The sequence below is a fragment of the Canis lupus genome, chromosome 21 (assembly GCF_011100685.1).
Source record: "Canis lupus familiaris isolate Mischka breed German Shepherd chromosome 21, alternate assembly UU_Cfam_GSD_1.0, whole genome shotgun sequence".
Lineage (NCBI taxonomy): Eukaryota > Metazoa > Chordata > Mammalia > Carnivora > Canidae > Canis > Canis lupus.
The window spans coordinates 26,803,556-26,815,067 of NC_049242.1; the positions used below are offsets into that span (position 1 = coordinate 26,803,556).

Genomic DNA, 11,512 nt, shown 5'->3' on the forward strand with positions numbered 1-11,512 from the left:
TTTGGTCACTTACCATCCCAATGTTCTCCAGAGTTTCAATCTCTATCTTTGAGTACCCATAGAGGATACCTTTGAGATTGATCTTGAGGAAGGCAGCTGGCAGTTATACTTGCCTACCATTTGAGTTTAAGAGCGATGTTGGCCTCACATCTGGAAAGACCTTTAAAGATGCTCAGGGCTCAATCTTCAACAGTCTTTCACAATTACCCTTGTGATACTAACAGGCTTTTCTAGGACTTCATGTTGGAGGTCCTTGTATGTGATACTGTGTTGCAGAACTTTGAAAAATATTTTCACTTGTGTATATATTTACCTACAACCACGCTGAAACCTTAACATAAAGCTTTCAATAGCACTCTGTGGATAGAGGTAGAGTCTGAGTAGGAAGCTATTTTGTATTGTATTTGAAACAGAAATCTCACTGTGTGTCACAAAGGCTGTGGAAAAACTTAGCTATGAATGTTCTAAAAGTAAATCCTTGGTTTGGGTCTGAGAATGTCCCTTTAGGTAACAAATAATAGCCATTCTTTAAGAGTGAGTTTAGAGAAGAACTGAGGGGAGAACAGCCTCGGGGAACAGAGATGGAGAATGGAACCTCCACACAAGAGATCCTAACAACTCAGGTTCACACAATGAACACTTAGCTGAGTGGCTACCATTCTTCCAGGAAAATTGCTTTTTATCCTTACTCTTAGAACCCAAAGCTGTTCAGAATTTTATCCTTGCAAGGGCTAGGCAGTTGGTAATATATCCCTTATATTCTCTTCTATTCTGATTCCAGGAGTTGAGAGGGAGGGAGAGAGAAGTAGCTTAGAGTAGAAACCTAAATTCTCTGTCCATAACCAGACTTCACATAAAAGCAAGCTGCTACAGAGAAATTGGGAAAACTGGGTTGTAACCATGTCTTTAGTCTAGAGCAGTCTTAAGCTAGTCTTAAGCTTGTGCTGTCTCCCTTCCCATAAAACGTCACTGATTTGTGAGGAGTGCCTATGTTAACATCAAGAGAGTGGTTCTGCCTTTAGGCTGCGCTTTGAACTCAGTTGGTATAAGACCCATCTGACGCTAGGTCTTTCAGATTTACATAGATGCACTAGATAGTCGGTCCCCCATGTCTTCTGTTCTATAATGAGAAAGAAAGGCATTGCTGAGCTGCATACTGAGGATCATAAAGGTATGTGGCTTTCATTTTCAAATGTCTGAGCAGTCTTTGGAAAATCAGTCTTCACAGAAGGGTTTAAATTCTTTAGAGGTATTAACTCTTCCCACAGGACTGACTTGACTGGGGAACATGAATTGAAGATTTTTCAGTGAGATTCCCCATAGTTGAATTAGAATAGGTTCTCCAAAGAACAGATGCCAAGGTGGAACGAGATGTGTCAGAGGTTGCTTCATTCAGGGGGAAATGCCTGTGAAGGAAAATACAAAGGCATCGTGAGACTTGAACCATGAGATTACAGTGCAGGTCTGATCTCTGGGAGGGAGGGAGGTAAGAAGGTTTTAGATTTCATGCATTTCTAAGAACATTTTGGCAAGGCTACAACGAATTCTTGTGCCAACGGCATCCATAAGAGGAGTCCAGTGTCTTTCAAGAGTGGGTCTGCCTTTTAGTGCTATGCCCATTCATTGGCTGGAAGCCACCACTGAAAGTGGAACCTAGGCAGTACCATGGATTTCTGAGCATAGTGATAGAGGCTTTCAGTCAAACTCTCTGCAGTCAGATACGAGCAGCACATTTTCATGGCCACCATAATCCATTCTTGTACTGTACAGCTGCCCTTCAGATTTTGAGAGCAACACCTCCATTGTTCCCATGAGCCCTTGCTGAGGGTAAATTAGAACAAGAAGGTTGGTGGGAGAACTGCAGCTCCAGTCTCTAAACCTATCTGAACCACAACTGTCCCTCATCTTCTCCCAGTCTATTTGGAATTCCTTTTACCCTCAGCTTTCACCACTGCAAATCTTGGCTTACCTGATGAAAGAACACAATTCTTCATCCCTGAGGAGGCTAAACCCTTGGTAATCATACTCTTCTCATTTGGGGATCATTGCATATGTACATTCCTGCTTATAATATGGCATGGGTACTAGAAAATACCCAAATGAATCCCCTGGCTTCTCATTTAGTTTCCTCCTGTATGCATTGCATAATGCAGCTGCCTTTATCAATTAGATCAGTTATTCTTGTCAGTATGGGAATTCCTCTTCTTACCTGTTGGTCCCTAAGCACTAGAGTCCAACACAGAGTGATGACAACGGTAACTTATAGTTCAATAGAACTCTTGCTGTAAACTTCGGAGGATCAGGATTTCCAATACAGCAGAACCAAGAATTCCTGGGACAGGAAGTGAAAGTCCTCTAGTAGATCGAAGGCTATAGAATATTCCTCATTCTCCCTCTTGTTCCTGGACTCCTGTATGCTGCTGGGGACTTAGCACCAGACAGATATGACTTCCTGCAAATATGGCATCTTAAAGGATGGTAGTCTACTTTTGTGAAGTGTTGCCTCTGAGCTGCTTTTCTAGCTATCTTTAGAAGACTGCTCCAGGATTCTGAGGCTACCTGTTCCTGGTTGGTAAAGTAATGTTAATTCTTCCATTGGGTACCCATGGCCATGAGTCCTTTCCTGCATATCCTACAGTGAAGAATGTCCACTCTTGTTACTATGTCCTGTAGGATTGCCTGCCTGTAAATCAGGCATTCATGAAGCCCTCAAAATAGTGCTGACCAAGGCTCTGTGGACAAGAAAGGCAAAGCCACACCTATAAGTACATCTCATAAGCAGTACAGACCTTCAGTGTAGTTGACTTCCTGTTAAATGGCCTCCTTGAGGAATAATAGTTGTATGTCTGGGTTTCAGCATTGATCTCTATTGCTGACCTTCAGAGGCAGCAGTATCTAGTCAACCTTGGTCAGTGGGCCTCTACTTGGTTGGGCCCACACAGTCTCCTTTGCTGTTATTGCTGCCACTCTAATAACCCATCATACCAGTTCTGAGCTGACCACTGATGAATGCTAACTGGCAAATCAATGGCTTAGTTGTTTAGAGCCTCTTCTTGTGTGTGCTTTATACAGATAAGTCTTCAATTTGGGCCCAACTCCCATATGCCCATCTTTATGCCTCCCAGACCTCTTTGCCTTAAATCTCCTGTCTTTTAATCTCTAAGTCCCTGCCTAAAGATTTAGATTCTCCTCTTGGACCATTTGACCTTTTACAGAGTACGAATGACCAGTTGTACCATTTGAAGTTGTGCCAATTGGGAAGGCTTTGATTCTCTACTCCTTCAAAGCCTCAGGGACATTCTGCCATCCATTTCAGGCTATGCTGTTCTGTATGGATAGATACTTTTGTGATTTGTACTTCATAACTGACCTCCCAGACCTGCATGTACACATGCAGGCTAAGGAATGTTGTGAGACTCATACTGTATGGATAACTTCTGGAGCCTAATTGTTTAAAATATATTATCTGGCCTCCAGGTCAGGACTGGCTCTTTTGTTCTTGATGGCAAGAGGTATAAATATTGTCTTATATCCTCTTCTCCAGGCTGTGTTGGGACCCCAGAATGGAATCTGGGAAGGGAGGCAGACACACATAGCCCAGGCTCCTCGAAAATATAGAAACATGCTAATGTGGTATTAACAGGCTGCTCCAAACTACACATAGGGTTTGAAATGAAACATTTGTTCACCTATTTGTCCTATAAATCTGGCCCTTTTGGGGATGGTCTGTTGAAAGTCTCTCCTGAGGGGAGGATTCTCTCTCTGCCCAGGACTCTTAATCAGGACTCCAGCCTGGCTGTTTCCATGGGGCTTCCCCAGTTAATGAGGTTGGCTATTGTAAGTATCTGATTTGTTGTAACTTTGCCTTATTCTCATTTATTGCCTACTATTGCCTTGATCTATGTGTAGGTTCCTATAATTAGTTTTCTTTCCTTTTCTAAGCCAAAACACAGCTATTAAAATCTTTCGTGTGGAATCCATGCCTTCCCAAACCATAATATAAACCAATCTCTGGCTTTTTCCTCTCTCAGTTGGCTTAACAGACCTCTTCATAAGGTCATTGATGTGATCTGGAGGAGAAGGACTGTTGCAAATTCCATGGAAGACCTGAGTCTCGGATACCTGCTTATGCAACTTATGTCCTCTGGTCTGTCCAAGTTTGACTTGGTGGGTCTGACAGACCCAACTCACAATGGGCAGTTCTGGATGCATGATCAATTTTCCCATGGCCAAATGCTCTGTCTCTACCAGGGTGTAGTAAAATGGCAGGAGTTAATTATTGAAAGTTAACTTTGTGTGGTGACATGGCCTGACCCAAATACTATGGGCATGTGTAGTCATTCTATAAGCTTCATGCTGTTTCTCTTCCCATTACTGATACCTTTTAACATCTGAGTCTTCCAGGTCCTAAGGCCTAAGTGGCAGTGATGTGAGCACCACAGCCTGAACCTGCAATGGAGCCTTTTCCTGCTCTGGGCCCACTCAAAGTGGGAAGCCTTCCACATCTTCTGGTACATGAGACTAAGCAGGATTCCTAAGTGAGGAATACATTATCTCCAGAATTCAATATGGCCTACCATGCATTATTTTCTCTTTGTGGTAGAATTTGTAGGATGAAGATCTTTGCTTTAGTAACACTCTTTAACATTGGACCCCTGAAAACATTCATTGAAGTGCTATGTTTCTGAATATTCTTAGTGTTTGTCTCTTCCTCTAGAGCATGTGTTTTACTAAGGCTTTCACTGTCCATCTCTTTTTTTTTTTTTGCCTAATCAACACCTCATTGTTGGATCATTGGATGTTCTATGGATAGCTAGTCCTCTTAGGACTGTATTATGGTACAGAAAGGAAGAGTTAACGTACTCCTCAGGGAAACCCAGGAGTATTGTCTATCACATGTGAATGGAAACTGTTTTCCATCTTTTCCTATCACTGGAATGAAAAACCGTACATCTGCCAACTTGTTGAATTCTCTACTATGGACCTGGAAGCATTTTTTAAAAACAATTTTGGAGAGAAATTTTGGAGATTTTCATTTGGACTTACCCTCTGCTTGCTCTTATCTCACAGGCCAGGTACATGTGGTTATTCTAACTCTAGTATGGTAGTTGTAATCAGTCACTTAAGTGGCTGAAGAAATGACTACCAAGTGGGTTTGTGGAACCAGGACATACGGAGAACTGGACTTTTACCAGGTCCCCTTACTAACGGGACTCTACTACCTAGAGTAGAGCCCCAGTTCTAATTGAGGGACCATGATTATGCTTTCAGTTTCTCAGTACCAATGTCAAGTCAAACTGTTTAATAATCTTCAATGTCTAGGTATTCTCTTCCCCGTACAAAATAGCCTAAACAAATGGCCATAGTTACCTCTAGGGAAGATCTCAGGGCATCATGGAATAGAATCATGGTTTTTCAGAGTCCTTCCCCTTAGGGATCTAGGTACCTCTTGGGTTAATGAGTTCTAGATCAGAAATTGGCACAGGGAACTGAACAAGAGATTGACTATTGCAGTCACCATCCCCAGCCTTCTATCCATTTTACTTCTTTCTTTAAATGGTAAGCAGAGCCTTGCTGGCTGCCCATCTGTTTTGGCCCTTAGGGTACAATACATTCAGATAGTTCTACAACTTCCTGGGGGCCAAACCCCCTCGAATTGACCAGTTCTTAGAGTAATTTCAGTCTTCTGACATGTGGTCCAATGTTTTCACTTGGCCTCTTTCTGCCTTATCCTCATAGATCTTAATAAGCCCACACCTGGAACTACCTTTGCTGCCATCAGACCTGGTATACAGAGAACCAGCATTGAACTTCTCAGTGGTGCTGGTGCCCATTTCACCAGGTTATAATGGCTTTGAATATTGTGTTTTGTGTCCTCCAACTGAATATAATTTTCTGATCTTCTGTCCATACAATAAGAATCTGTTAAAAGAGGACTACTTCCCTGTATTTTGACCTTCTTCCAGGGCACCTTAAGCATTTTTCACTTTGCTGATTGTTAGTTATCTTTTCAGGCTTAAAGGAGCCACTCTAGCAGTGAGTTTACACTAACTCCTAGGGTCCTTGCAAGCATAAATAATCCCACATCCCAAGAAAGTGCAAACCAAGTTTTTCTTTTTCTAAAATCTAGTCTTAAGATTCCATTATATACCCCTTGATTCTCCCCAAACCATTCCCAGGGTATTCTTGTCTCTTGTAAGTAGGTATGTGCCCTGCCTATCCCCAGAAATGGTATGCTTACTTAACTGTAGTTATAAGCATTAGCAGCCAGAAGGAGAGGTGGGGGTGGCTCCTGAGGGGAACACCTGTTGCCTCACAGATGTTATCCCTTACTAGGGAAAGTGCATAACCTCTGAAAGCTGAAGAATTTAGGGGTATCTACAGTGCCTATATCTTCAAGGGCAGGCATCCAGATGTCTCCATACCATGTTTTGGTGTCCCAGGTTTTCCAAAATAGAACCCTGATCTTGTTTGAGCATTCAAATGCTTCTGGTGCTCTGTGCCTCTAGCAATGGTCTCTGATTTGCCTGTCAGCTGTATGTAATTGCAGGATATATGGATCTCTTCATAATTTGCCACTCTGGCACTCACACTTAACTATTAACTGCTTGTTAACAGCACTCAATCCTACTAGTCTTTTGCAAGGTATCAGTGCAAGTTAGAAAAACCACATACCAGGGTCTTTGTAGGCTGTACCACCATGTTTTTCAAATGCTTGTCATCATACCTACAACAGTGTTTCCCTCTACTGGGATGTTTTCTTAATTTGCCACCAGTGAAATATTTAGCAATTGAGCCACTATCTTGTGTGATAGGACTACCTATACCCTACATACTAAGTAGAGTGGCATCCTCAACCAAGGCAGTCAGTGAGCCAGTCAGATCCCCATTTTACCTACTGCTTTCTCTGACCACTTATGGTCCTCCAAGAAGCAAACTAAGGGATGGGATTAGACATGTGAGATTTATTAGAAGCTATGCCTATGGGATCCCTGGGTGGCGCAGCGGTTTGGCGCCTGCCTTTGGCCCAGGGCGCGATCCTGGAGACCCGGGATCGAATCCCACGTCGGGCTCCCAGTGCATGGAGCCTGCTTCTCCCTCTGCCTGTGTCTCTGCATCTCTCTCTCTCTCTGTGTGACTATCATAAATAAATAAAAATTATAAAAAAAAGAAGCTATGCCTATGAGGGAAATGCAGAGGGAGCCAGATGCTGGGCAAGCAATCAGATCACAAGGCCAGTCTGATCTCTGTAAAAGACTGCAGGAGGCTAAGGAAGGAAAGGACTCAGACTTCACTGTAATTTATAAAATTTATAAAATTTATAAAATTTATATTTATAAAAGCACCAGCAAGGTGAATGAGGAGCCCTGGAACCATAGCTACCTGTCATAAGGGTTGCGTCTTGCAGGAATAGGTCTACCTTACAACCCTGTAATGCCTAGTCATTGGCTAGGAGCTGGTTGTGAGGAAATGTGACTTAATTTATAAAAGCACCAGCAAGGTGAATGAGGAGCCCTGGAACCATAGCTACCTGTCATAAGGGTTGCGTCTTGCAGGAATAGGTCTACCTTACAACCCTGTAATGCCTAGTCATTGGCTAGGAGCTGGTTGTGAGGAAATGTGACTTTGGCAGAATACGGTGATGGATTTTAGATTTTTAGATGGCAAGATCTAAGGCTGTCAGTTGATCATACTCCTACCATGGGAGATCTAGTTAGAGGCATATTTAGAAGTTGCCACAACAATCTCCATGGTTTGTGTATATTGTCTAAACCACTTAATCTTTCTGGTTAGGTTGCCAACTGAATGCTTCTTGGCTACATCCAGACTTGATGATATTAAGATACATAGGATTTCAGAGGCACCTGGGTGGCTCAGTAGGTTAAGTGTCCCACTCTTGATTCCCACCACCCCCCACCCTCCCCCAGGCCATGATTTCAGGGCCATGAGATTGAGCTTTGCATTGGGATCTGTGATCAGCAATGAATTTACTCAAGATTCTCTCCCTCTCTCCCTGCTCACATGTGTGCTGTCTCTCTCCATAAATAAAATCTTGAATATGTAAGACCTTAGAATTGAGGGAGAGACTCTAATATTCCATAGCCAGTCTGACTGAATTCGGTCTTTGGAGTATAAAGGCAAATTCATGTGCTAGGCTGAATTCTGAAGGTTAGGTGCCATAAATTGGGTCCAAGTTTATGTCCAACTCCCTTGAGCATATTTTCCTTCAGAAAACTAAATGTTCTACACTGAAGAAATGTTAGAAATCTGGTTTATTCTCCAATTTTTAACCTGGTGGTTAAATACTAGAGCTTCAGCGATAGGGCAAAGCCCAAAGACCTAGAACTTTCTTGGACTCTTAAACAAGATGGCCCTGAGAGCTAGTGAGCACATACTTAGCACTAACTCTAAACCTCTTCCCTTGCTTCCCATTCATGGTGGGGATGGGCAAAATAGGACTTTGCTTATGATTGCTTTTTCCATTCATATGGAGAATACTTGATTTAGACATAATGTTCAGGAAAATGAAACTAAGCACCATGATGGAGGGTTAGAATGGGATAGAGGTTAGGTATTAGATATTAGAAGATATTAGAAGATATTAGAGGTTAGATATTAGAAGAAATATGAATATAATCAGAACCCGAAATGATCCCACATCCTAAATATCCCAAAAGTGAGGCAATTAACTGGAATAGACAAAGCAAATTGATAATTCCTTTTTTTCTGGTTGTCATGTAGTGATCTTTCCCTTGTACTTGACTATTTCTCTTCATGCTAAGCTCTGTGATCATTTGTTGTACACCTGAAGCTTAGTAGACTCAATATCTTCCTGTCTAGTTATAATTAAGGATTTGTAATTGAACTCAGACTGAATCCAGCTCTACACTTGGGACAGAAGACTGATCTGTGGATTCCCAGGTGGGAATAAGGAAGTATAGTGTCTGCTTTACAAGGAATATGAAATACACAACCATTCAGACTTTGGGGAAGAGGCTTTCTGGCTTTTCCATGGCTGACTAAAATGAGGGCCAGAAGGACTAGCGGTTTTGGAGGTTTAAACTGCTGAATTCCTGATTTTACCTCTTGTAAACTGAGTCACTTGGACAATTCTATCACTTCTGGGAATGTCAGTCTTTCTCATCTTCCAAGCAGGGATAATAATGCCTACCTATACAGTGTGGTTATAATAATTACATTGGTAATTATTAATTTCAACAGATACTTAAGTAGCAAAGTGCTTTATACTTCTAAATACTTAACTAATACTTAATTTGGAAAGAAAAGTCAATGTTTCTAGACTTAATAGGGTGAAGTTATGAGTTCTATCCTGTGATTTATTCAAAAGACCACACCTCATGATCAGGGGTCTTACAGCTAGGCCCAGGGAGAGCTCCTGTGGGAAGGGAAGGTTCTCTTCATGGAGTTGTCACATGCTTCAAGCTACCTGATGGGAGTGGGTCTACAGGGGAGGTACAGGGTCATGTTGAGACCTGGTTGTCTTGCCTCATTAAGCTGACATTTTTTTCCAGGCTATGTTCTCCTAGAACACTCCATGCTTTCTTAGCACAAGTACTTTTTAGCAACATCTTTTTTTAAAGGTTTAAATAAAAAATGCTTTGCTTATTGCTAAGGCTGTTTTAATGAAATCCAGTTTTCTAGGATTTACTTAACACATACATTTTACTCAGCATCTTTTCTGTGTATCTTATAACACAATATGTTATAAATGCTAAAGCATTTGAGCTACATGCCTTAGAGACCTTATATGCAGTTTGGAAATAGGACAAAATACCTTTTATAATGTGTAAAATGTGAACAATACTACCAACCTCATAAGATGTTAGGACATCTGTAAGAATTACATGAGAGCTGATTGAACACAAATTGCTATTTGTATTACTATAGCAATACAAATAGTATTTGACAGGTCAAATACCCTTTAGTCATAAAAAAAAGACTCAAACTACCCTTAGAATTTAGAGTTGTCCATTTTTAGCATTCCTTTGGAATCACAAACCTGGAGAACACTGGGCCCAACATCTCAGACTGCTTGAAGTTCCCATCTCGTAAGATGCCCAGCGTATTTCAATCCCTTCTCTGTGTGCTTGTTTGAGAAGAAAGTTAAGTCATTTGATCTTGGTTTCTATCTTGAGGATTTGGAGAAGCCGCTCTCGGATCTGCTTGGTGCGGACAGCATAGACAATGGGATTGAGGATTGGAGGAATGAGGAGGTAGAAGTTGGCCAGTAGAGTGTGGATTGGAGGAGGCACCTGGTGACCAAATCGATGAATGAGAGAAGAAACAGCAATAGGAACATAAAAGATCAGAATGGCACAGATGTGAGAACCACATGTTCCCAGGGTTTTAAGCCTGGCCTCCGGTGTGGCCAGCCCCATCACAGCCCGGAAAATCATCACATAAGAGGCAGCAATGGCTGTTGAGTCCAGGATCAGGACCAGAAAGCCAATGCTCAGCCCATAGACATTGTTGACCCTGCTGTCACCACAGGTCAAGGTGACCACAGCCATGTGCTCACAGTAGGAGTGGGAGATGACACGAGATTTGTAAAGGGGCAGCCGCAGGCGGATCATCAAAGGCAGGGGTCCGATGTAGAGTACACCCCGGAGGAGGGCAGCCAGCCCCAAACGTCCTACCACAGTATGAGTGAGCACTGTAGTGTGATGGAGTGGGTTGCAGATGGCTACATAGCGGTCAAAAGCCATGGCAAGGAAGATCCCGGACTCAACTGTGGCAAAGCAGTGGATGAGGAACATTTGAGCTAGGCAGGCATCCAGGCCAATGTCTCCAGCGCCAAACCAGAAGATTCCCAGCAGTTTGGGCATAGTAGAAGTAGACAGAACCAGGTCGATGACAGCCAACATACACAGGAAGAAATACATGGGCTGATGCAGGCTATGCTCCACCTTTACCACAGCCAGAATGGTGACATTCCCCACCACAGCAACTAGGTACATGGAGCCAAAGGGGATGGAAAGCCAGATATGTAGGGACTCCAGCCCTGGGATGCCAGTGAGCTGGAAGGAGCTGGGTACTGAACAGACATTATGAGAAGTGAGCATGATTCATAAATGAACCTTCTCACTTGTGCCCCAAAATGTAGTAGAAACTTTTTCTAGAAATAAAAAACAAGAATATTAAGTTCTATAATAAGGAATAGGCTCATTGATGCTATAAACTTTCTTAGAGGAAATTATGGAACAAAGTCATAGTATAAATGTCATGTTATTACTTTCATGGTATTGAAAAAATTTGCCAGGCACATGCTAACTACATATTTGAATGAATGTAAGAGTATCTCTTTGTAATAGGACTCAGAGTAATGTTCTTGTGTCCATAAATGAAATGACCTGAGGCAGACTGGTACCTATTTAATCATTTAACTCTGCAGGTAGGCTATGTAATATCTCCCAGGATTATATTAGAATGTCTCAAAATGAGAGCTCCTTCGAAAGCGACATGTTGATGCTGAAAGCTAGAATGATAGAGT

At 42.1% G+C, this 11,512-nt stretch overlaps 1 protein-coding gene across 1 annotated transcript; it reads right to left on the reverse strand.

The window, feature by feature from the left end:
* Positions 1-10,032: 10,032 nt before the first annotated feature.
* On the reverse strand, positions 10,033-11,084 carry LOC485221 (olfactory receptor 52M1). The gene has a single exon (XM_038568145.1). It carries the CDS (start codon positions 11,082-11,084, stop codon positions 10,131-10,133), a length of 954 nt encoding a protein of 317 aa, XP_038424073.1. The 3' UTR covers positions 10,033-10,130.
* Positions 11,085-11,512: the final 428 nt, after the last annotated feature.

Excerpts from the sequence above, each read along its gene's own strand:
- LOC485221 (XM_038568145.1), bottom strand. The coding sequence starts at position 11,084 with ATGCTCACTTCTCATAATGTCTGTTCAGTACCCAGCTCCTTCCAGCTC.